The sequence below is a fragment of the Peromyscus californicus genome, unplaced genomic scaffold, assembly GCF_007827085.1.
Source record: "Peromyscus californicus insignis strain IS unplaced genomic scaffold, ASM782708v3 Scaffold_10__1_contigs__length_136768540, whole genome shotgun sequence".
In the NCBI taxonomy this organism is placed as follows: domain Eukaryota; kingdom Metazoa; phylum Chordata; class Mammalia; order Rodentia; family Cricetidae; genus Peromyscus; species Peromyscus californicus.
The window spans coordinates 59727237-59753931 of NW_026294391.1; the positions used below are offsets into that span (position 1 = coordinate 59727237).

At 47.2% G+C, this 26695-nt stretch overlaps 1 protein-coding gene across 1 annotated transcript in view; it reads right to left on the reverse strand.

Moving 5' to 3' along the window:
* Positions 1–6115: 6115 nt before the first annotated feature.
* Positions 6116–26695, reverse strand: part of Slc16a2 (solute carrier family 16 member 2) — a 120342-nt gene continuing 99762 nt past the window's right edge. Inside the window, exons 2-6 of the mRNA XM_052734357.1 lie at positions 21116–21260; positions 17100–17550; positions 15422–15565; positions 10383–10611; positions 6116–8691 (exon numbers count right to left, since the gene is read on the reverse strand). Coding sequence (XP_052590317.1) covers positions 8471–8691; positions 10383–10611; positions 15422–15565; positions 17100–17550; positions 21116–21260 — 1190 coding nt within the window. The 3' untranslated portion in view covers positions 6116–8470. The remainder of the gene's footprint in view (positions 8692–10382; positions 10612–15421; positions 15566–17099; positions 17551–21115; positions 21261–26695) is intronic.

Genomic DNA, 26695 nt, shown 5'->3' on the forward strand with positions numbered 1-26695 from the left:
GATCTCATTACAGGTGGTTGTGAGCCCCATGTGGTTGCTGGGAATTGAACTCAGGACCTCTGGAAGAGCAGTTGGTGCTCTTAACCTCTGAGCCATCTCTCCAGCTCCCCCCCTTTTTTTTTTAAAGATTTATTTATTATGTATACAGAAGAGGGTGCCAGATCTCATTACAGATGGTTGTGAGCCCCATGTAGTTGCTGGGAATTGAACTCAGGACCTCTGGAAGAGCAGTCGGTGCTCTTAACCTCTGAGCCATCTCTCCAGCCCCCGATTGCCTCATTTGAGGTAGGGATGACTCACCCTAAATCCTGGCTACACCTTCTGGTGGCAGCCTATATAAAAGGACATGGAAGAAGGAAGTTTTTGCATTTGCCTGCTTGCCTTCACTCTCACTGGCAAGTTCATCTACCCTGTTGCTGAGGCACTACTTTCCTGGAAGTAGAACCCTTTTCTTCAAGATTCTAATGTATACTGAAGACCAACTGAGACACCCAGCCTCATGGACTGAACAACTATCAGATTTTTAGCTTTTCCATTGGGAAGACAGCCATTATTGGATTAGCTGGACCACAGACTGTAAACCACTCAAATTAATCTCACATATATTAATTCTATCAGTTCTGTTTCTCTAGAGAACCCTGATTAATATAAACAATGTGCAGAAAATATGGACCACAGCCTCCTTCTCCCAGATATTTATAGTCCGAGACTGCTCCCCTACAGAGACCTCCCACCTAGACTAGGCAACTGTTAGGAACATAAGTGAAACCATTTTGTGTTTTTAGAATAATAATGTGCTGCCTCTAACATTGGAGCTTGCCACCAGGAAGCTCAGATAGAAACTAGTGCCTCTCCATCAAGGCAATAGCTGATGTGTTATGGACTTGCCATAAGGCAGCTAGCTCAGATACAACCAAATCCAAGACAGGCATTGGTTGTGCTAATGAACTAACCCCAGGGTGGCATTAATATGTTGCAGGAATTTTGTCTGTGTTGTGGTCTGATGTTCAGTGAAGTCAGGCTTTGGTTCAAGAGGCAGGGTTCACATTCACCTGGTTGGAAGGGATCAGAGAGTTCCCCAGCAAACTCAAAAAAGAGAGGCCTTGGGTGAAGAGGAGGCAGGGCAGAAGGTTGCTCGGGCCCTTTAAAGTTGTGAAGTGGATGGTGACAGTGTGTGCCGCAGTCGTTGTGACTTGTCTCAGGTTTATCCTTATATTTTCCCTTGAGTTTTATTATATAATAAATGGTAAAAGAAAACGCATTATTAATATGTTAGTGAACCAGCCCTAAGCTGTGAGGCCCAATAGAGCAAAGCTACTGCCCAGTGAAACGATGCAAAAATTGGATCTTTGGAACTGCCCTTAGGATAGCACTGCAGTGCTCCTGAGACATGGCTTCTCTAGCCTCTGCATTGATACCCATCAGCAAGAGGACCTTGAGACTGGACTCAGTGCCTCTGGCTTCAGTGACTGTTGAACTTCTGGCACCATTGTTGAGGTCACACATGCCTGCCTGTCATCACTACTGCTGGTTGGCACTTTCAAGGACTTTCTGGACCTCCACCAGTGCCATCCCTCTGGCTTGCCACAACTGAAGGACTTGATTACAGTCGTGGGTTGAGCCTGCAATGCTTCAGAAGCATCCTCACCAGAGAAGACTCCACACTGGAACCCTGAGGCAGCATTTTCTGATCAACTAAGGGTTCCTTGCTTGGTGAGATGTTTGTCTAGCTTTTATATTAGCATGGTATTATAATGAATGCTTATGTGGAACAAAAACAAGAATTTTTTTTTAAAATAACTTATCTAACTGTATTTTTATGTGCATTGGTGTGATAGTGTCAGATCCCCTAGAACTGGAGTTACAGACAGTTGTGAGCTGCCATGTGGGTTCTGGGAGTTGAACCCAGGTCCTCAGGAAGAGCAGCCAGTGCTCTTAACCGCTGAGCGGTCTCTCTAGTCCGAAAAAGCATATTTGGAAGACAAATTTTGTGTGGACACCCTAACTTCAGAGCACCTCACAGACCACTGGCTGTGCTGTCTGTACTAACCTCATTGTGCTGTGCATAATAAATTGGCTGAATTTCCTGGTAGTTTCATAGGTGCACTCCATCAGAGTGAGCACACAGCCCACTGCATTCCAGCTCTTCTGTATGTATATCTGTCCAGGTGCCCAGGACCAAGCCATGCAGGACATGGCATCTAGCCTAGCTCCCGTTACTCTCCATGCTTCCATAGTTTTGCTGGGCTACTGAACTGGTTCAGGGCCTTCTTTGGGGCACAGAGCAGGCAGGGGAGGAGCAGGTGCTGACTTCAGAAGCAGAAGGTAGACTTCCTGGGAAGTCAGGGGATTTGCTTTTGTTCTGTGAGGTGGGGTAGAAGGAAGTCAGAGAAGAGGTCCAGGACCTGGCATTCCCCCGCTTTCTGGGCCTCAGTTTTCCCACCTGTAAATTGGGCCCAAGAGTTGCTGCCTCCCAGGGTAGAGGGAGGATCCAGTGTGAGCTGTGAATGCTTGTCTACAAGCTGTGAAAGAGGCTTGGTTGTCATGGAAGGGAGCCTCCATGTCTACACAGGGTGGAGGGGTCCCTGCGTACAGTCACTGAGGAACAAAGGAGCACATGCCTGAGCCCTGACAAACCAGCAGGCAGCTGGCTGAACAATCTGGGAGGCAACCTTGACTTTGCCCAAGCCCAAGACAGAAACAACCTGCAGAGCTGGACTCCTGAGAAAGCCCACACCCTGGGAGAGACAGTGTTGGCAAGAGTGGGGACAGTTAGGGTGCCTGAGGGGCCTCCTCTGCTAGGCAAGAGGCTGAAGGGAGCATGTCAGTGGTGATTTAGTCGGGGCGTGTGTGGTGAGAAGAGGGAGGAAAGCCTGTCTTCGGGGCAACATGGGACTTCCCACCATTGCTTACCGCTTTTGGACAAAGGTTCCCCAACCAGGCAAATCCCGTTTGCTCCCTTGAGGGACCTCAGGGCAGCTGTTCTGAGTGGGATCTAGGGAGGATCTGTGTGCTGGGGGACCTAGCCTGTGCTGTGGGCACACTCGCACAAGTGGGGTAGACTCCCAGAATTTTGGGGTATGCACTGGTGTGTGTGTGTGTGTGTGTGTGTGTGTGTGTGTGTGTGTGTGTGTGTGTATGTGTGTGTGTGTGTGATGTGTTGGAGACTTGAACCCAGGATCTGGTGCATGGGAAGTCATGCCATAGCACTGAGATCTGTGTAGGCCTCTCTGGGACCGTTGAGGGGACTGCAGTGAGGAGGCTGAAGGTCAGGTCTTCTAGTCTCAGGCAGAAGCAGGCTGCTGGGCTGACCTGAGTGGAGAAGGCAGGTGGGGCTGACTGGATTGGAGGTAAAGTGAGGAGCACAGGGAAGACGGAGGACGGAGGATGGAGGACGTTGCTGTCTCTGACAGGAGGCCCTTCAGTACACAGACCCCTTAATGCCCTTTGTGCTTTCAGCCGGGACTCATTCAGGCCCTTTGTTGGCAGTGTTCATATGTCACCCCTGGGACTTTTGGGATCATGCTCTCTTGTGGAGGGAGGAGCGGGCCCTTTGGAAGAGGGTTTCTGAAGACCCAACCAGGATCAGGTCGAGGGCTCGAGACATAGGGTATGGGGCACTGTGGACACCACAGCCACTGGTGGCGGTGGCAGGGGCGGTAGCGGGCGAGGTGGAGAAGGCGGGGCATCTTGAAGTAGCTGAGCTGGGACCAGTGGCAGCTGCAGTGTGTCCATCGGGCTGGGGCACAGTTGTCCGGGTGCGAAGCTGCTCCCAGGTCTCTCTTCCGCAGAAGGAGCGGGAGCAGATGCTGCTCCCCGGAGCAGCTTGAGGGTTGTCATCCCTCCCGGACTGGAGAAAGGATACAGGCCCGCCAAGCAGCCAGAGTACCTGTCCCCGTCCCCCACGTGGCAGTTGACCAGGACGCAGACCCGGCGGCGTCCCCAGCGCCGCCTGCATCCCCAGGCGGTCCCAGGGTGCGGAGCTCAGGGGCGATGTCACCCAGCAGCGTGCAGCCCCGGGTCTGTGCGCCCGGCCACTGCAGGGACACACGGGGTGGGTGTGATGACAAAGGAAAGCAGGGGAGGGTCGCCCCGCGGGTCTACAGTCTCTGATCTGGGGCAGCAGTTGGGCAGCGGGGAGGCTGCGGCCGCAGGGCACACGCGACAGGTGCTGCGGGTGGGCAGCGGGGAGGGCGCCTGGTGGCCCGCTTCCCAATCGACCCCGCCCCTCCCCCGCTGTACGTGGCTCAGACACTTGTAGGATGAGAGCAACGGGCTAATTTTATCCGACTCGGGCTCAGCAGGAAACCGACGCTGAGGCGCGGGTAGTTCTTCCGGGCAATCAGCCCGGGAAGCCTGAAGCGGGGAGCAGAGGGGGAGGGCGTGGGGCGTCTTGGTCCGGGTCGGGGCGTGGTGGTCCCTGTCCTGTCCCCAAGAGGACCTAATTTTGGCGCCAAGATTGGTATGCAACAGGTCACTTGGGCCCAGAAGAGGAAAAGATATCTTGCAAAGAAGATAGTACAAATTCCTTCTTGTGTCTTAATCATTGTGTTTAATTCTGTTCCTTTCATACCTTAAGTTCTTGGGCTCTGCAGCGTGCCAGACACACAGCAGGTCCCTAGGAAACATTGCTGATACTGATATGACCAGAAAAACCAGCCATGAAGCTGTGTGTCTGGTGACCACTAGAGAGAGCTGAAAGGCAAGCATCTAAAGGCCTTTGAAGCGCAGCCTCCTCAGTCCTTGGGGGAGGTAGGTATCCAGCCCCTTCCCTTTTGTTTTTCTGGGGTCTTGCTATGGTTCAGCTTATTAGAATTTCACAACTTGTTTCAAGCTTCTTGTTCTAAGTAGCGCCCACCCTCTCCCGGTACCAGCTGTCAGAAACTGGGGATTTGTAATCCCTGTCAGCTGGCCTGCTCTGTTTCTGTGGAGAAGTGGTAGGGAGCTGCTGGCTGCCTTTTCAGACATGAAAAGGCCCTGGGGGAGAGCATATGCTCATAAAAAATTATAGGATTCTACAGCTTTGAAATCTAATGATCCTTAGCGATCAAACACAGACTGAGCCCTGGAGGATCTGGAGGAGGCACTGAGGGGGCAGAAGATCTTGGGTGAGAGAGCCTGGGGCCTGGCATCGGGACAGAGTAATTAGCCTTAGTGGGAGGAGGCCAGCAGCTTGAGGGTGTCTGCACTGAGCAAGGAGAAACAATAGCCAAGAGCTGGGTGGTAAACCATCCTTTCTCAAAGGAAACCAGTTCCTTCTTTGTCCCTGCTCTGTCCAGTACAGGGACAGAGGGAGCTGGATTTTATTAGTACCTCTTGGGTTGTTGGGAGTGGAAGGACATTTGATTGAATCAGGTTTCTAAGGCCAAGGGTGGATAAAGGTGGCTGGGAGGGAGACGGAATACCAGGGCTATGTGTTGGTTGGGAGCAAGGGTAACGCTGAAAAGGTGGGGTGTGCTGAAAGGGAGATTTCGCTCACCTTTTACTTTTGCTCTGAGCTAGTCCTGTGGATACTGCTTTAGAAATGAGCTTGCTGCACAGTGAATGAGGTGGGCATGTCCTCAGTCTGCTCTGTCCCCGATGAACTGTGAATCTGTAAGAAGAATCCCTCTCCCAGCTCTAGGCCTCACTTTCCCCATTTAAAATCAAGATCAAACCAAGACTAGGTTTGCTCCTAGCTTTGACAGTCTTGTCTCTCTCATGGATCACCTTCCATTCCAGACTCTGTGGCTGTGGGGCTGTGTAGCTGAGATATACTAACCTCTGTAAGTACCCCAGCAATAAAATAAAGGAAGACAGATGGGGGTTCACGGTATTTGCGGATTTGCTGTGTGGCACTTTTCTATCAAGGTGGTGGCCTAGCCTTGACGGGGCCTCCATTCCAGCTCAGCTAGTAATTATGTTCTCATTTTGTGAAGTAACCACGTCCCCCATTAAAGAGTACCATCGAACATTTCAGTCTGAAACAGTTTTCCCCCAGTTCCTCTCTTCTGCTGTCAGCTTTCCTGGAGTGCAGAGAACCAGACAGAAACAGAACAGTTGTGAAGCCAAATTTTCTGCTTTCAACCAGGTTAAAACTATGACACCCTTGTAGACAACATACATACTCAAACCAAACGTTTAGATCTGTTTATTTTGTTCCAAACACCTTGAGGATTTAAATGTCCCAGGTCTCAAGCTCTGAAATTTGGTTCGTTCTTTTCGTTTTAACTGTGTTGCCTAAGAGGCTACTTCCTACTCTAAATATTAATACTGTGATGCCTGGGCCAAACAACAGTCTCTCGGAAAGCACACAAGCCCACATGTGCACACACACACACACATGCGTGAGAAAATAAATTGACACCCTGCCAATGTTAGGTGACACCTGAATGGGCAGATCTGGGACCTGTGAATGTCTTTCCTCCATCTGGAGAGAAGTGAGTGGCAGCCTGACTCTTAAGAGCTATCCAGCCATGGGTAACAAAGGAGGCACTGCACGCTCATTCCCCCCACCCCCGGAGCCCCTCACCCCAAGTGGCTTGGAGGGGGTGGGGCATGGGGCAAGGAGGAATGGAAGCAGAGGCATTGCAGCTCCAATGTTTTCAATGGCCTCTCCTGGGAGTCACAGGGCTCCTGGGGCCCAGTTTCTCCTGTTGCACAGATGCTTGAGCTGACAGGACAGTAACTCCACCCCTTCCTGTCCTCAGAGCCAAGAACCAATGGGTTTTCCTTTGGGGAGTTGATAAGAGCTGGACTGGGACCAGCGGAGGGGGGCTCAGGACTTTGGCCTTGAATGAAACATCAGAGGCCAACTATGCCCCAGCTGCCTGTTAGTAACGGAAAAACTCATGTGTGGGGACCATTGTATTCTTTGGAGCCCCTCAGAGCAACCTCATCCTCCTGGCCTTGGGATGACCCTGGCTTGGGGTGGCAAGTTATTGTTGGGTCCAAATAACAGCCAGAGATGCCTGGCAAAAGATGATGAAAGGTTGGGTACAGGAACACAATAAACAAAGGCTTAGAGAAGAGAGAGACACACACACACACACAAAGACAGGGAGGAGAGAGGCTGAGTTCCTAATGAGGTGAGCTGTGCAACTGGACCAGGCTGGCAGTGCCCTTTGCCTCTGGCCAGGGGCACTTGGAATGCTCTTCAGTAAGACTGTTGCCCAGAGCCTGGGTGTAGGGCAGTATCTGGCACCAACTTCAAAGGGATGATGGTGGTCCAGAACTTCCGTTTTCTGGCACCTGTAATATGCACTCAGTAGAGTGGCCCAGGATGCCCAGAATGGGGGACAGACTGGGTGGTAAAGGCTAGGGTGGCTTCCCCTTCCTAAAAGAAATTGTCCAACCCTATGTGCAGTTGCTGCCTATGTCTTTTCGGGACAGGTACACAAAGAGGTTTTTTCTCTTTTTCTTTCTAAGTCAGTTCATTTCCTGGCCTGGCCCAGGTGGAAATATTGACCTGTTATGAAGAGTGAGAGACGGAGGAGTTGGTCCTTCACCAAGTCGTTAACCATAGCAACACCCCCCATCATGCCAGTGAACTGTCATCATTCCTCCTGTGTCTGATGAGATGAAAGGAGTTTCTTCACATTTGACAGGTGGCTACAAGGATGGGAAACTGGAAAGGCCTCTTGGTTAATCTGTCAAAATCAGTGATACATGGAACTCTGTAGTGTTTAAGATCCCTTCCCTATGTGATAGCCTGCTCTTCCAGTCTATAATTATATATCAGTTTGAGCCCAAAAGTGAGATGTAGCTCCGCCTGAGATGAGCAGGATTAGTGCTAGTGTTCGGGATGGTCTAGGCCAAAATGAAGCTGATTGGCCCAAGCTCTGGGTCCCTCCTTTCTTCAAGCACCTATGTGTCTATGACAGTAAGAAGAAATAGAGGGGAAGAAGATGGAGAGGAGGCAGCAGAGAGAAAATAAAAGGAAGGGAGAGGGAAACAGATGGTTAACAACAATATCATGGGGTGCCGCAGAGCCCTTAGGAGCGTCAATACAAAACAAGATCCTTGTCTCTTTTGGCCTTCCTGCCCACAACTCCCAAATGGCTCCCAAGGATGGATGGCAACAGATTCCTCGGCAGAGGCTTGGGTCTCTCCCACTGGGTTCTGGGGACACAGTAGCACCTTTGGCAGTTGGTTGTAGTGGGTAACTAACAAGCTGGGGCCAGAGGTCCCATTCTCCTCCTCCCCCCAGGGGGCTAGAAAGTATATGGAGAGGATCCAAAGGCCAGGGGGTGATCCCACATTTTCCCAGATCCTGGAAGAAGGGCCTGGCAAGTTTCAAGGCATTCATGGGGGAGAATTTGGTTAACGAGTTTGGAACACTGAGAGCGTCGCCTCAGAGGAGATGGTCAGGTGGCTGAAATGCTGTGTGCACAGGTTTGGGAACAAGTGTGCTGGTGGCAAAAATGTAAATGCTGAGCAGGGAGGGATGGAGGGGTGGGGTGGGGGAGCACACAATGGCAAGACAGAGGCATTAAATCGGCTCTTCAGGAGCTGGGGAGCCGGGCAGCAGTTCTCCATTGGGGTCCGGATCGTGGGACAACATCTTATCCTTGCTGGAATCTCTCTGCTCTTTCTTGAACATCCTTTGATGCATCAGAGGGACAAAGAAGAGGATTACAGCCCCAATGATGGGGGGTACTCCGGCAAAGTAGAAGGCCACGTGGTAGTCACCAAAGCAGTTTCGAAGAAGGCCTGAAAGGATCAAGAGACATGAGCTTAGTTTAGCTTTTCTCTGCAACCCCGAGATGTTCTCTCTTCTCTTCTGGGGGTCAGCCCAGTGCCAATCAAGAGTGTTGGCCTGTGCTGCCCTAATTCAGGAGCTCCTTCAACTTCAAGGCTAAATGCCTCTGAGGTGAATATCATTAGCAAAGAAGCTAATGAAGCTGCTTTTAAAGTTTCTGTGTTTTGTCTTTCATTAAGCTACCAGCCACCTTTCAGTCACTCCTAGGGCTGGAGTTACAAAGGAATTGAGTTCAAAAGACTCAAGAGAATGGTTCACGGTGGAAGTCCCCAGCCCCCTCCCTCCCACCCTCATATTGTTCCTGTGGAGCATTTCAGCTGAATTCCTGTTTTATTTCACATTTATTTATTATTACTGTGTGCGTATGATGTGTGTGTGGGCACATGCATTGCACAGTGATCATGCAGAAGTTGGAGGACAACCCTACATTCCAGAGATAAAACTTAGACCAGGAGGCTTGCATGGCGAGCACCTTACAGCCCTCCTCTTGCCCTTTTCTCTGAAGTTCCAGTTGCCCTAGGAGGAAGCTGAGCTGAATGTGCCTATCTTCTTCCAGTTCATCTATGCATGAGTCCTTTGGGTTCATCCAGCTACCAATCCCATGGGTGTGTTTGATTTGAGAAGCTGACCTCAGAAGCTAATAGGAGGTACCTCACTGTGAAGATGAGTCCAGAAATACTACCTAAGAAAGGCAAGAAGATGCTTATCCTTTTGTTTACTCAGGAAATAAGCCAAGTGGACAGAATCGTGCATTCTCCGGCTCTCTTTGGGTGGCTAGGGGCTCCTTTCCTAGGAGTGCTCCCACTGCACGAGAGCCTAGAGTGAAAGGGTTACCACGGTCACACAGTGCTCTCACAACGCCTTGCACATAGTTGGTGTTCAAGGAGTGTTTTGTGAATGAGCTCATTTACCAAGCCCAGGGGAAGTGAACACATGAACTGATGTTTGCAGTAAATCCCTGGAAAGGAGATGGAGTTCTCTCTTCACTGCTTTTTCGCTTTCTTGTACTCACTATGCTCTTCTGGGAGTGTGGAGGGAGCAGTCTGGACGCTGAGATGTCACAGCAGCATTTTGCCAGCCCTGGAGTATTTCCTTAATTCTATCTCTACTATGGGTTCAGTTCCAAAACGGGTAGAGGAAGAGCAGGAAGTGGAGGGTATCTATAGTTTTAGTAAACCCAGCCAAGCCAGCTTTCTCTTTGACCACTTCCTTTACTCAACTACCTTGAAGTTAATCACTTCACTGTGGAGAGAGTCAAGAGAAACTGGGACCAAAGTCAGTGTGGTGTGCATACCTAAAAAAGTATCAGCACTTGGGTGGCTGAATCAGGAAGAGGAAGGATTTGAGGCCAGCTTAGTCTACCAGGTCAGCCTAGGCTGCACAGCGATTGGGAAGGCTACCTTTACTTTTCTTTCTACTCTCTAGAAGGAGGCACACTGTCTACAGTGAAATGCTAGTGAAACATATACAGCCCTGGACACCCCATGCCCGTGTACTGTTTAATCTCTTCCGTTAGGAGTTTCATGCACTCTGACAAGGATGTTTATACAAGGGGAAAGAGGTCTCAAGCAGAGGTACTCCAAAGAGCTAGGGGCCTCCCAAGGAAAACAGGACTCACACCTTCCTCAGAGATCAGCCTCACCTGCAATGGGAGGCCCAGCAATCATCGGCAGGGCCATCATGCCCAGGAGGTAGCCAATGGCCTGTGAAGCCTGCATGGGTCCCACCAGCTCAAATGCAATGGGAGCCATGATGGTGATGAAGAAGCCATCACATAGTCCCAGGAAGAGGCAGACAACGATAAGGCCCCAGAAGTCCTGGCACAGGGGGATCATCATGGACATCAGGCCCAGGAGCAGGAATGAGAGGACCTAGAGAAACAAGAGCCTGAAATCATATTTCTTTTCTCAGATCTTCCTTTCTATCATCTGTAAAATGGGGCTGTGTGGGATGTCAGCAGAGCGAGCAGTTGGAGTATATTTACTATGTACTCAAGTCCTGTCTAAACCCTTCACTGAGGGATCTGGCCCTTAAGAGAGCGCCTATGCAGCTGAATTTAAAAAAAAAAAAAACACTTGTGAGAGGGGAAGGACACTGCCTTGCCCATAGCCAAAGAAGTTGGTCTTTGCAATGGATGATGAGCAAAGGGAGGAATCACTATTTCTGCTTTCTGACCCTGAGACAGGGTCTGGGATTAAGCTTTGTTCATGTTCTCAGATCAAGTAAGGCATGGGAGGAGGAAGGGAGAAGGCAAGGAAGGCTTGCATGATGATTAGATGGGGGTTTCGATGCAAAGTACAGCTTATTAAAATGGAGAAGGAGCCAACAGCCATCTTGGTTGGGGTAGAATTTAGAAAATACCCGGGCCTGAGAGAGACCATTGGGAAGTTGTCTCAGGTTTTCTTATGTTTTAGGATATAGCCCACATAATCTTTCTGAGATATTTCAGGCATTGTGGCTCTGAGAACCTTTGAACTTGGCAGGATACCCTGAGAAGGCAACAGAGAGGCTGTGCAAAGGAGCTAAGCCAACATTAAGGTATCTGCAATTTCCCAAAGCAGCTCAGGAGCACTGACTAGTCACCGTGATTTCTTTGGGCTGAGCAAAACGACTCCAAACAGAAGAACCTGTCTTTCTTCTGAAAACCAGCCCCCTTCTCTCTCTGGTTTTTAATTAAGGCCATTTGCAATCAGTGTCTGTGAGCCAGACTGAAGCCTTGGACTGTGGGCATAGAGAGGAGACCCCATTCCCAGCTCACTGCAGCTGGTCGAGCCAGGTCATGTCAGGGCCAGATCTAAGACCTGATCTGTTTACTAAGGCCTTAGGATGCCCGCAGATTTTCCAAAACTCCACAACTGACCAATAGGCAGGAAAACATACCCAGGAACACATAGAAGAAACACAAGTCAAATCTGTTTCATGCCCTACAGATTGTCTGTGTTGTTGCTGACAGTGGTTTTGTTAGGTTAGGAACTGGTTTCTGGAGAAGATAATGCCATCTTAGAATGTCTTTGTTGGGAGACTTTGAACTTGGTCCAGGCCATTTTGAGGTAGTTATATAGAAGCTAGTAATAAGAACCGAGCCGCCCCAGCTTCTCCTGTAGGAAGTTGACAAGCAACCATGAGCTAAAATCAGACCCACTTATCAATCAAGGCGATCATGGCAGTTAAGAGTTCGTATCAGTATATACCACAAAGGACCCCATTAACTGATCTTATTTAACTGAAATTGCTAACTCTTGTATCTAGTTCTCTCTTATCATCCTCCATGAGGCCTTGTCAAGGCTTGGAAATTTATAATCCCTCCTCAAACTGGAATGCAGCCTTCAAAAATGGTCTCAAATGAGGTCATTTGGCAGGCTCTTTCTATTTCCTTTCTAACAGACTATTCAGGGGCTACATACCTGGTATGTCGGTTGGCTTTACTAACTGTAGGGTACCACAGGGTCTACGGGGTGGCTTTTGAGAATCTGGAGCTATATGCCCTCCTTTCCTTACCCATGCCTAACTTCTGCAGCTGACACTGAGAGCAAAGGAGGCCACCAGTTCCTAGGATGGAGCATCTTGAAAAACTGAAAAGAAGCCAGTGGCACACACCTTTAATCCCAGCACTTGGGAGGCAGAGGCAGGCAGATCTCTGTGAGTTCAAGGCCAGCCTAGTCTACAAAGCAAGTTCCAGGACAGCCAGAGCTGTTACACAGAGAAACCCTGTCTTGAAAAACCAAAAACCAAAAAACTGAAAAGAAAGAAGCTCATCCATGCGTGCACGTGTGTGTCTGTGACAGTGTGCATGTGGAGGTCAGAGGACAACTTTGTAGAGTCGGTTCTCTCCTTCTGCCTTTATGTTGGCCCTGAGGATTGAACTCATGTGGCAAACACCTTTGCCCACTGAGCCATCTTGCTGTCCTCTCTTTTCTTCTTGCCAAGCGTTTAAAAACATGGGTTCTGATGGTCAAACACAGGTCCCTACACTTACAAGGAAAGCAGTTTACTGTCTGAAGCACACCCATCCCAGCCCCAAACCCTCAAAATTCATAAAACGAGGGAGTTAGGCTATAAGATGATGAAGATGTCTCAGCTATGTTCTAATGTTATTTTCTATCACTCTAAGTGGTGAAATTGGTCTAGTACGAGGAAGAAAATGGGGGAAGTCAGCAGAAGTCCTGGGTTCTGCCTAGCTCAGCCTCATAACTAGCTGCGCCTCCTTGTCCCTTGGAGCTCTAAACAGCACAAAAGGAAGCAAAAACAGTCTAGGCCCTGCCTCTCTGCTGGAAACTGTAGTGACAGAAGCATGCGAGCTACAGCACCAGGCAGGGGCTGCTGCCTCAACGCAAAAGAAACTTCTGGCTCAGCGCCAGCATGTTCTCATTTTCTGAACTCTCTAGCATCTTGAAGCTGCTAATACTGGCAGGGAAGACCCATGATGGGGGACATGTGAAAGAGGCTGGGAGAGCACATACACTCCTGTACAAAAAGCCATTCAGATATTTGCACAGGAATTAAACATTTCATAATTTGTTTATCCCAGTTACAAGCCCTTGGTTTGACCTTAGGAAGTTCACTTATCTCTGAGGCTTGGGCCTGTTATCCATCATTTAGAGAAAGACAGGTGTGCTAGTTAGATTTTTTTTTAACTTGATACAAGTTAGGGTTATCTAAAGAAGAGGGAACCTCAAATAAGAAAATGCTCCCATCAGATTGGCTTTTAGGCAAGCCCATGGGACATTTTTTGGGAGGAGGGGAATTTAAGACAGGGCTTCTCTGTGTAGCTTTGGAGCCTGTCCTGGAACTCACTTTGTAGACCAGGCTGGCCTCAAACTCGCAGAGATCCACCTGGCTCTGCCTCCCAAGTACTGGGATTAAAGGTATGGGCCACCACTGTCCTGATGCCTATGGGACCTTTCATTGATTGATGATTGATGTAGAAAGGTCCAGCCCACTGTGTGTGGTCTCATCCCTGGGCAGATGGTTCTGGGTTCTATAAGAAAGCAGGCTGAACAATCCAGTAAGCAGCATTCTTCCATGGCCTCTATTTCAGTTTCTGCCTCCAAGTTCCTGCCCTCACTTCTGGTCGTGATGAACTATAAGTTGTAAAATAAAATAAACTCTTTCCTCCCCAATTTGCTTTTGGTTATGTACTGTGTTTGGTTATGTATAGTGTTTGGTTATGTATGGTGTTTGGTCATGTATGGTGTCTGGTCATGTATGGTGTCTGGTCATGTATGGTGTCTGGTGATGTATGGTGTTTGGTCATGTATGGTGTTTGGTGATGTATGGTGTTTGTCATGTATGGTGTTTGTCATGTATGATGTTTGGTCATGTATGGTGTTTATCTTATCAGTAGAGAGCAAACTAGGACAATAGGATATGAGAAGCATGCTGCACAGGAGCTCAGCTCGGCCACTTCTGTAGAAGAAGCCGGTCTCTCAGTTTCTCCTTCAGTGTGATGATAGGTTGGCCTGGGTGGACCACAAGGGAACCCACACCTCTGGGGAAGCTGTCACCAGCTCTTGCAACCAGCAGAATTAAATTCCACAGAAAAATTAATCCTATCATTATCCATAACACCTGACAGCATTTAGGAACTCATTTGGCACTGTCGAAGACCACTCTCCACTACAAATAGGGCCTCTCAGAAGTACCTTCAGGGCTTTCTCAGGAGATAAGTGAGCCCAAATTCAACCTCTTTCTGGTGGGTAATTTGTGACTGCTTGTGTTCTGTAGCTGCCTTTGCTTTTCCACTGGGCTTTACAGTCTGGCATCTCCTGGCAAGCCTGGTTTCAGGATCAGAACCATGAGCCAGGCCAGGAAGGTACTACCGCTGCTAGGTAGACAAAACACTGCCTGTATTCAAACCAGCCAGAACCCAGGCCACACAAAGGGACCACTAGAATACTTGGGTAGTCACTGCCCACAGTGTGAGGACATCTGTATCACTGTCAGAAGGACTAAAATGGGTCACCACTCTATTTGTTTTGATGCTCACTTTTATGATAAGTTAGGAAAGGGGAGAATTATTCTCACTGCACAAATAAAGTCAGTGAGGGCTAGAGAGAAGGAGTAAGGTTTGTTTTTTTCTGGCATGATTTTGGTGTTCATTGGTAGGATGAAATTTCAGGTTTGTTTACTTGTTTGAGAAAGAGTATCTTGACATAGCTCTGGTTGTCCTGGGACTTGCTATGTAGACCAAACTGGCCTTGAACTCACAGAGATCTGCCTGTCTCTGTCAGGGATGGCATTTCAGAGCCAGTGCCTGATGCTAACGAAGTAGTTCTGGAAATTCGAGAGGTGATAGATCTGGGCCTGGCCTAGAAGGAGAGGCACTAAGCTATAGAGTGGTTCAGATTTCAAGACAGTATAGGGAAGCAAACAAATCCTTACTTGGGGACACATTTAACGTGTGGCCTGAGTTTTCTATTTTAATTTGTTGGGTTATTACTAACACACAACTACCTGTTATATGTTCTGCAAGGTTCCATATACACTGACTCTCTATTTTAGTGAAGGAAGGAGAATAAGGATGATTGTCTTCAGAAGCAGGGGAAACTAAGGCTCAGAGAATTTAAGTATCTATTATGCGTAGAGTCGGGGCCCAGAGAACTGTAGTGGCCCACCCTACATCCTATCCCAGAGCCCAGGGATAAACTACGCTAGGCTGTGGACAAGTGGACACTCACTCACCTGCAAGTATATCTTCTTAAGTCCAGGAATGGAGTCACTGATGTGACCTGACACAAGACGTCCAAGGCCAGAGGTAGCCCCAATACACACCAAGAGCACCCAGGTCTCCTTGATTTCCTTGAACTCATCTTCCACATATTTCGTCTGAAAAGTATAACACCAGGACCCCCAGAACAGGAGGAGAAAGAGGAACTGACTGGTTAAATGCAGGAATATCCAGAGTTTTCTACCACTTATTTCCCTGGACCAGGACAAGAGCTTCTGATTAGAGTAGCACCTCCCTGTATCCCCTAGCTTCAGGAAAAGCCCCTTGGTTGCTTCTAGAAATCACAAAGGCTACTTATCCTAGACTCTCTGGAATTTGGGCTTTTGAGAAACAGTCGACAGAGATAGGCACTTCCAAGCCTTCTAAGCCCTGACAGGACAAACTACTTAGAAAATCTAGGTGTTCGATGACATCTCTATGCAATAACTTCAAATTGACAGGCCGAAATATCAGGTCACTAGGAGATGAGGGTCCACCAACTTTCAGGCAACTCTTTCAAAGTAGGCTTTAGGAAAGACAAGGTCTACAGGCTGGGGATGTAGCTCAGTGGTAGATGACATGCTTGGCAGGGACAAGGCCCTGCGTTCCATCCCTAGTGCACGTGCACACTCACACAAAACCTCACAGTCTCTAGAATAACAGCTGCTCTACAACCAACAGCTCTGTGGCCAAGAAAGTTTGGTGGGTGCTGGTTAAACAGAGCTGAATGGACTTTTAAACTGCAGGACTTATCACTATCGTGAAGAGATTACTACATATGAATCTAGAGAGTTCCCATACATGCTACTTCCTGAACAAAATCATTTGACCACAGAGACCAGCATTCCTCAGAACAGTCTTTACAAACCACATCTTGGGTCATCTGATCCATTCTTCCAGTGATGCTTATTCCCCCAAAGCCATCTATCCAATTAAACATTTTGTTTTCTGTACTAGGGATTAAACCTTGGGCCCCGTGCGTGCTAGGCAAGCACTCGACCACTGATTTACTTCTCTAGCCCTCTTTTTTCTTTTTTTCTTTTCTTTTTTTTTTTTTAAATTTTGAGACACACTCTTGATAGTTTCCCAGACTGGACTGAATTCATACTGCAGTTCAGACAGGCTGGAACTAGCAATCCTCTTGTCAGCCTCCTGGGGGGCAGGCCTGGTTTCTATCTGAACTTTCATCATGGGAGAAGCCATGGCTCATGGGCCTTGCCCTAAGGAACTACCCTCACTTCCCACTGAGGCTCTCTTTGAACCCGTACTCTTTACTACTCTGCCAATCACCAATCACTGTTTTGTTTCTTCAGTCTTTGTTCCTTTTTTTGTTGTTTATTTGTTTTGAGATAGAGTATTGCTGTGTAACCTAGGCTGGCATCAAACTCACAGCTATCCTCCTATCTCAGTCTCCCAAGTGCTGAGACTACAGCCCTGAGCTACCTACCATGCTTGGCTCTGTTTTTTTTTTCCTTTCCCTAAAGCTCTGTCCCCCACCCCCCTCCGGAGCTGAGGACTGAACCCAGGGCCTTGCACTTGCGAAAGCGCTCTACCACTGAGCTAAATCCCCAACCCCAAAGCTCTGCCCTTTCAATGTCCACCCCCCCCCGACCCTTTGGACTCCGGGTAGGTCGAGGTCAGCTTCTTCCTCACCAGGTGGACATAGGGGACGAAGTAACCAAGGGCGGCGGCAGCGATCCCAAAGGCCCAGATGCGGTAGGTGCGCTGGCGGAACACGCGCATGTTGAAGTACTTCCTGAACTGAGCCACAAAGCGCTGTCGCAGCGTGTGGGGGCCTCTCTTGCTTGGGGTGTCCTGGGAGCTGGGCAGGAGTGGTCGGTAGGTGAGCGAGAGCAGCGTAAGGATAAACATGAAGGTACTCAGCACCTGGAAGGTTTGGGCCAGCTTGATTTTATCCCCCAACATTTTTATAAGTAAGGGGAATGACATGGAGAAGATGCTACTTCCTGCAGACACCACACCATTGGCTAGACCTAGGCGACGTTGAAAGTAGTGGCCCAGGATGACGAGCGATGGTTGAAAGGCGAAGGAGCAGCCACAACCAAAGAGAATCCCATAGGTGAAGTATCGCAGGCTTAGGGAGCTGTGGGAGAAACACCAAGAGCTATCAGCAGCCTGATGGCAATTTACCTGCTTCCCTCGTTTGCCCTTGGAAACCTCCATTCCTCCACCTTTACCCATAGTCCTACTTGCTACCAATCTGTAGAGCAGATAGGGAACCTCTGAACCCCACTTTGCAGATGGGGATGCAGAGGCCCTGAGAGGTAATTTGCCTAAAGTAACTCCAGATAAAAAATGCTTGGCCTTCAATTCTTTCTACTTTCTTTCTTTCTTCTTCTTTTTTTTTTAAAGGCAGAGTTTCTCTGTGTAGGCCTGGATGTCCTGGATCTCGCTCTGTAGACCAGGCTGGCCTTGAACTCACAGAGATCCGCCTGCCTCTGCCTCCCGAGTGCTGGGATTAAAGGTTTGCACCATCATGCCCAGCAGCCTTAAGTTTTAAAAGACTAGCCAATTGAGTAAGACTATGAGGTCAGACCCCAGCCAATGGAGAAAAGACATAGTTACCACCCAAGTTAGACCAAAAACCAAGTGCATCTTCTTTAAATGTGTGTCAGCTTTTCTGAATGCACCCTCTTGATCAAGAATAAAGTTTGCCTTGTCCAGGCACTTAGCAAAAAGCTTGGACTTGGGACACATGTGGTGGCACACACCTGTAATCCCAGCACTCAGGAGGCTAAGACAAGAGTATCAGGAGTTCAAGGGAAGCCTGGGCTACACAGCAAGACTTTGTCTCTAAAAACAACAACAACAACAAAAAAAAAACCAACCCAAATCTTGGACTTTAATCCAGATCTGTGTGATTATAGCATCCCATGAAAGAGGATTAGAAAAATAGAAAAAGAAAGAAAAATCCAGAAATGGGCTTTGCAGAGGTTAGGTGAGGGGCTACAAGCAGTCAGTCTATGCCTTAAGCCTTACTTCCTACCTAGACACCATGAGTAGACTGGGGGACCAAAATTTTATTCCAAGTAACAACAAAGGCCTGCAAAGAGCCAAGAGTCTGGTCTTGGAAGGCTGAGCTGTTCCTTAGGGTTCTTTGGTGTGTCATTATTCTCAGGGCCCTTAATATTTCAAAGACTGGCTAATTATCTCAGGAGAACCTCCTTTCTTTGCATTCTTGCCCAAGGTCCAGATAGCCCAAGCCTTTGATCTCAAGCTCCAGGTGATGTATATAGGGACTGTGAGTTAAGAAGTCCCTTTAATTTCCAGATTTCTGTCTCTGTTGCTGCATATAATATGGATTAGTTCCCTTAGAGTAAGTAGCCTGCTTGATTGATAGAGAAGTTAAGCCTCAAGTTACAGGCCTGGCTGAGAAAGACAGGCCGTTGCTCATAGGCCCTGCTCTGCCACAGGCCTCTGTAACAGAAGGCAAAGTGTTAGAAGGGGAAAGGCCATGGGCAGGTCAGTTTGGCTAGCCATCTACCCTCATACAATACTGGCACAACCTAGTGAATAGTTGTTTTCTTTTGGATGCTTCCATATATTTTGCAATAGTCCTTATCTGGCCATTAAATTAACCAATGCTCTTCTTGTTTTTCAGACACAGACCCAGCTTTTATACTGAAGAACTGGACTTGTGCTGCGCTGCCAGTGGCCTCTTGATTCCAAGAAAACTATCATCACTGTTGCCTCCCATCTGCTCATAGTCGCTGGCCGTGAGTAGGGGGCTTAGTTTAGTTAATAGGGGATTGTCTCTACTTTGAACTTGTAGCTAAGCTGACGGCTTCTCTTCTGTCAGGGATCTTGGGGAAAAACATGGGATTTAGTTCAGGGTGCTGTGTGGTGAATGTTTCTAACTGGGCTCCAGATGGGAGACCCTTCCTTGAGTTGGGCCTGCTAAAGACTCGTCAGCGCTGCCTGTGCTCTGCCCTGTTCCAATCATCCGAAAGGACTCAGAGTTCGATGTGAGACAATAGGAAGAATGACTTGAAGTTTTAGCCACAAGCAGAATCATGTTCTCCCTGGACACGAAACCATCCAGAGAGTTTCTTGGCTCTGAAAATGTTCTTACAGAAGGATCAAACAGAATAGGGGGCCGTGGGCTAGAGAGAAAAATGCCTCCTCCAGTGGGCTGAGATGAGTGCCGGGAGAAAACACCACATCTAAGTGCATTTCCCTCCTGTGCCGCAGCCTACGTGGGCTGCGAGGGAAATGAGATCCTTATGTTGCTAATTTGTTTACACTTTGCTGTGCTCTGCCTCAAGAAACAAGCCTCTGCTATGTAGCACTGAGAGTAGAGAGACTTCAGAGGCCTAGCCCATCCCCACAAGAATCTGGTACCAGCTTGCTGTGGGTGGGGCAAATGGGACTGACCACCAGAAGGGTCGTCAGAAAGTTTAGAGCTGCTGCCTTGGGAGGGCTGAGAAGGTTCCAGGCAGGATATGGTTCACCCTCTCCCTTGTCCCAGTTGGATGGGCTGGAACCAACACACCACTGCACGCCAAATCTAAGCTCTGCTGGAGGGTAGTCTGGGCAGCCGGAAATGCTCAAGTCATTAAGACACTTGGCTCACTCCCATCGGGTCTAGCTGAGACAGAGCATGAGTCTCATTCTCCACTGTGTATGAAAATTTAAGCCCAGAGAGCCATGGCTTTCTCTGGGGAGTCATACTCAGAAAGCAAGTCGCTTTCAAGTTAGCTCAGTCACTGTGGCCATGTTCATGTCTCCAGGCCATCATTGTCCTATATCAACCCAGGCAGACTGGAAGTAGGAGGTACCACAGCTTGCAAAGTGTACGGCAGAAAGTCCACAGATTTGTTTAGAAATCTCACATTTCTCTTGCTATAGGAGAGGGTCTTTATTCTCCCCTTCTCTGTACACACGCTTGTGCAGGGCTGACAGGAAAGACGGCACAAGTATATGGGGAGCCTTCTCATCTAGCACTACCAAGTTCTACGAGTGGGACAAACAAATCTAGGATTTGAGTTTCAGCTGGGTTGCTGGGGTTTGGATCTGTATACTTCAGTGGGCAATGTTGCTAAACATCCTTCTCATGCCCAAGACATGAGAATCCCTCTCTGTCTCATCCACCCATCTTTCCAGAGCCAGAGCCACCCAGAAAAAGGCCAGACATGGTAACTAGCTGTGTGCTGAGATTATGTTTTTCAGCTGAAGATTCATTTGGGAATGCTAGGTCATTCACATTAGCTCACTTAAGTCGCTAACTTCTGGGAGGAAAGGCAAGGTTGTGAGATGTGTGCCACATTAGAGGGGAGCTTGGAGAGATCTGAAGAAACCGTGTGATCTCTTAAAGATATAGAAAGTGAGGCTCAGACAAGAGAAGGATGCTCATCAATCACTCTATAGCTATTCAGTGGTCAAAGCAGGACTTGAACCCGCTCTATGAACTACCAGGCTTAGGCTCCTCACAATATTTTTGGAAGTGGGTATTCCTTGCAAATGTATCCTTCAGACTCCACATAAGGTGAGTCGCACTGCATCCTGAGTCCTGGGAGCAAGATCTTTGAGGGCTCTACATGGCCAGAGCCACAGGGGATTCTGCAGTGAGAATCGTGTTCCTAGCTAAAGCCCCCCCAAAGAAGCCAATCCTCACCGTTGGAAAAGTAGCCAGCCGCCGCAGGCCTTACCTGGTGAAGGAACTGGTGTGGAGGCCAATGAAAGCCACAGCCGCTCCGGTGGTGGCTGTGATACGGCAGCCCAGGCGGTCAGTGAATATACTCACAATGGGAGAACAGAAGAAGATCATGCCCATGGCGAGGGCTGCGACCCACGCTGCAGAGAAAAGGAGCACAGAGACACTGGAGGTTACTGTCATGTCTAAGGCTGCCGCCGCCGCCACCTCAGTTCTTCTCCGGCCTTTCCAAGGGGACCAATATCCAGAGTGGTATGTACACAGGGGTGAGGTATGAAACAGGACTGAATTGCGATGCTTGGATTCAGGGGTGAGGAGGGTAGGGTAAGCTTTAGGATGGGGCCAGGCTTGTTTCAGTCCTTGGAATAAAAATCTAAATGTGAAGATTAAGGATCAGGAAAGATCACAGCCGAAAATGCCCTCCTGGAATTGTACTAGAGTATAGGACAGATTCAGGATCGATCTGAAGATTTTCAGGAACTCTATGCAAGAAAGCCATAGAACCCACATGCTGAAATCCATCACCAAAGCCCATGTATGGCAAACCTCTGGCCTCCAACCTCACAATGGGTTTATCTTATTTCTAGAGACGTCATATCGGTAACAGCCCTCGGCGAGGAGGAACATTGCCCTTTTACTCACATTCTTCCAGCCCATTTCCCCTTGCTCAGCCCTCAGAAGGAGAGCCCAAGTTCTTTGTTTGTTTAAAAGCTGTTATCGGGTTTCATCTTGAGCCTCTCTCTTCTAGGTTAAATAATCTGAGTTCCTTTAAACTTTTCAGCTTTAATTTACTTTTGTAACTCTAATTATTTTCAGAGTCCTTCTCTGAACTCATTCCAAGACTTCTTCATCATCATCATCATCATCATCATCATCATCATCATCATCAAAAAGCATTCAGTGAGTGTCACCTGAGCAAAGGCACTGGGCCAGCTTCTTTCTTCTTCCAAGTGAACAACCAGAGTGGGCCAGAGGGAAGGGCCACTACACTGCCTGTGCCTGCCTGTGTCTCGTACTGCAGCGCCTAGTAATCTGTTCTCGGGAACCATCTTCACTTTGCTAGGCTGCTGTTCCGAGTTCTAGCTGCCTAGCTTCAAAAATCCTGGCTCAGGACAGCAGGGGATCTGGAAAATTCATTTCAATTTTACCCATTATGATATGTGGGACATTGGGAAATCACATAATGCTTTGCTAATCAAATTTCCCACTTGTGGAGTGGGGATTAAAATTCTTATACTTCCCTCAAAGTGCCCCCCTTTTCCCTTGGCAGTGTTGGGGACAGAACACAAGGATTCACACGTGCTAGGGAAGTGTTACAGCACTCAGCCCCAGCCCCAGCTCAGCCTTCAAAGTGTTTTCAAATAAACTAACGATAAGATGTAACCATATACAGAAGAGAGTTTTGGAAATGTGACGAGCTATACTGTATATAAAAATCAATGGAATTCTGACCAGAGACTTAAATGTAAAAGTCTAAAACTTCCAGGAAAAAATATAGGAGAAAATCATTTCAATTTTTGTTTAAGGAGAGATCTCATAGAATATTCATATGCAGTATGGCTCATAAGTGAAATGCCAATGCACTAGACTTCAGCAAAACTTAAAATTTCTGCTTAAAACAACCAACCAACCAAAGACTGATGTAGCCCAGGCTGGCCTGAAACTAGACAGCTCTCCGATCCAGTTGTATACAATTCCTCCCTGATTGACCTTGGTCTTGGGGGAGGGTCTAGAGGACATAGGTGGGGGAGGACGAAAGGAGGGGTTTTTACCTACACAGCCACTAGGAAGCTAACTTCACTGCTGGGTACAGCCTTACAGTGTGGCTACTTTAAGGTTGCCTATGCTCCTGTCTAATCAATCCCTCAGCCACTGCTCTGAAGTAAGCCTAATAAACTTATTTGTTCCCCAGGATGAACTTCGGCGCACTCAGTTTGTCAGTGGGACCTTAGGAAAAGGGATAGACGTTGTTTACTTCTCTTCTAGGGAAGGAAATTTAGCAACGTGAGATTACAGATTTGTATCACCACATTCAGCTTAAAACTTCCGTGCTTTAAGAAAAAAAAAAACCTAGTTGTGAGGTCCAGAGAAATGGCTCGGCCAGGAAAAACATTTGCTTCACAAGCCTGATGATTTGGATTCCCAGAACCCACGTTAAAAAACTGGACATCGTGTCGTGCGCCTGTAATTCTAGCACTCCTACAGTGAGATGGGAGGTGGCAACAGGAGAAACCCCTGAAGCTCATGAGCCAGCTAGCTTGGAGTAAGCAGCATAGCCACAAACAATAAGAGAGACCCTGCGTCAAACAAGGTGGAAGGTGAACCTCCACATGACCTCACACACAAATAAGTATACACACATCACACATATTCAAAAGGAATATCGAGAGTTATGAAAATGAAAAATGTACAAAATACACTGGGAAAAATATTGGCGACATATATATCTGGCAAAAGATACCTCCAGCACACAAGTCTGAGTTGATCATCACAACTCAACAAGAATGCAAACACTTCAATTTAAAACAGACAAAAGACTTGAACATGCATCATGCACATACACAAAAAGTGAATATCAATTAAGCACATGGAAGTTGATAAATATCTTTAATCATTTGATAGGTGCATATTAAAACTACAATGAGAGCCAGGAATTGGCTGGCACATGCCTGTAATCCTAGAACTTGGAAGGCTGAGGTAGGAAGATTAAGAATTCAAAGCCAGTCTGGGACACATGGTAAGACCTTGTCTCAGAACACCAAAACCAACCAAACAAATACAGGGAAACATCACAATGAGACATCCCTTTGAGACATCACATCTACTAAGAAGACTACTTAAATGGTAATACCTAGTACTAGAAGGATGTAGAGGAGCTGGAAATCTCATACTCTGCTGGTAGGAATGTGGAATTGTATACTCACTTTGGAAAACAGCTTGACAATTCCTTGTGAAGTCAGTCATACACTTAACATATCCCACTGAAATCTTAATATTTATGTTCATACAAAACCCTCTACCTAGGGATGAGGGTGCAACTCAGAGGCAGTAGTCATTGCCTAGCATGTACTATGTCCTGGGTTTGATGCCAAGCACTACTAAGGTGGGGAAGCAAAACCCCAAACAATCCAACAACCCGAGTTCTCAATAACTATAGAAGCGTCTTTTCACAATTGCTGAAACCTGGCAATGGTTCAAATATACTGGTAAATGAATAAACAAATGGATATATATCAATACAGCACACCCACAAACAGTATAAACTAGTGATATACGCAGCAACTTGGATAATTCTCAAAGATGTTATGTTGAGTGAAAGAAGACAAACTCAAATGACCCTTCTCAGAAAATTCTAGAAAAGGCAAAATTATGGAGACAGAAAAATAAAGAGGAGATGAAGGTGAGATTTATTAGAGAGGGGCACGAGGAAGCATTTTGGAGTGCCTGTGGTGGCACTGTTTTGAGAGTGTATGTTCGTTGTGAGTGAATGTTCTATGAGGGAAGCAACCACCATCTTGGGGCATTCAGCTGCAGTCCCTTGTGAAAGATCATCCCAGCTGTGCTTGTTGGTGGTTTACACCCCAGCAGAGAGGGGCAGAGAAGACAGAGGGGGCCATGAGATCCCCGCTATCCTGCTTCCTACTACCATGGCCTGGAAGAGGACAAAATATATGTGGAGAGGTCTAGATGGTGGCTCCATCTATGTGGCTGCAGAAAAGCTCTCATCTTGGCTGGGTAAGGCTTTTCCTGGTGGGGGAAGGCATGCCTACACCCCTGTAAGTAACCCCCTCCCTTAAGCTCTGTAAGCCCAATCAACCCATTGGTACCCCAGAGTGAGCTTTGGTAGGATTGTGTCTTGGTTTGTCATTAGGAACTTAAGAGAAGGGGTAGCCATTGCTTATGTCTCACCCTGGGAAGGAATCTTAGCAGCAGTGGTTCAGTGATAGTGTATGGTGTGGGTTGGCATGTGTGAGGACATAAAAATCAAGCACATCAAAGTGTGAAAATTACCACATGGAAAATATATCCCTAAATCTTGCTTTGTTTTTAAAGGGGGCAGAGGCTCAGTGGAAAGAGCATTTGGTTAGCATGTATGAGGTCCTAGATTCAGTTCCTGGCAATAAAAGTGGCAGGGCAGGAAAGCAGGGTGTACCACTTTGAGGTTTTGCTTGGGATATGTATATATTTTATTCTAGCCCGATTTAAAATACCTCAGTTGTGTTGTGACAATGGAAAAAGCTATTCAAGTCAGTAAGTCATCTTACAGACTCTACAACTGAGCTCTTCTGAATATCTGCAGTACAATGAAAACTGATAACGAGGCTCATAAGATAGCTTTTGAGTAGTTCAAGAAAGTTTACGCTTTATTTGACATAGCTTTTAAAATTAATCTAGTTTTCAAAGCCTTAAAAAAGTTGAAATAACAATTGATTTACAGAAAACAGACAAGCAGCTCAGAGGGTTCCATGAATTATTCACCCAAATTTTCCTTTATGTAACTTTAGTACAATATTACGATGAGGAAATTGACAGTGGTATGACACATGCTTAGAGTTCTATGTCCTTTTATTGTGTAAAGATCCCTATCACAAATCAAGATGTACAACTATTTCACCATCACAAAGATCTCCTTTTTCCCATCTGTTTATAGGCATGCCAGATGTTACTGCCATTATCCCTGACTCCTAGCGACACCCACTGACTTGTTTTGCCTCTTCATAATATTCTTATTTTATGAAAGTTATCTAAAGTGAGCATGGTGCCATACACTTGTCATTCTAGTAATTGAGATTCTGAGGTAGGAGGATCCGGAGTTCAAGGCCAGCCTAGGTTACATATTGAGTCCAAGTTCTTCTGCCTGGGATTCATGAGACCCTGTCTTAAAAAACAAAATACTAAAAAGCTATATAAATGCAGTGTGTGGTCTTTTGAAATGGGCTTTTAAAGCTTCTGTTCAACAAAGGTAACAATCGCCAGAGTGAAGATACAGCCACAGAACGGGACACAATATATTCAATTATAAATACAAATTTATAATTTATTATAAACAGAGGATTACTCTCTAAAACATGTAAAGAACCACAAAAGTTAAACACCAACCCCAATCATCCAATCTATAAATGGACCAATGAACGGAATAGTTCTCAAAAGAAGAAATACAAACAGCTAATCAATACCTGAAAATAAGACACGGTGACACGGGCCTGTAATCCCTGCACTTGGGAGGTGGAGGCATGAGGATCAGGAGTTCAAAGTCATTCTCAGCTACATAGTGAGTTAGAGGGAACCTGAGATACATAAGAACCTCTCACCAACAACAGCAACAGCAATGAAAACAAACTTGAATAAGTGTTCATCATCCTTATCCATCAAGGGAATGGAAATTCAATTCACTTTGAGATTTCATTTCACCCTAACCCGAATGGCTATGATCATGGGAACAAACAAATGCTGGAGAAGATATGGGGGAAAGGGACTCCTATATACTACTGGTGGAGTGTAAACTGGTGTAGATCCCATGGAAATTCCTATGAATGTTTTCCAAAACCTAAAAATTGATCTACCATATGACTCA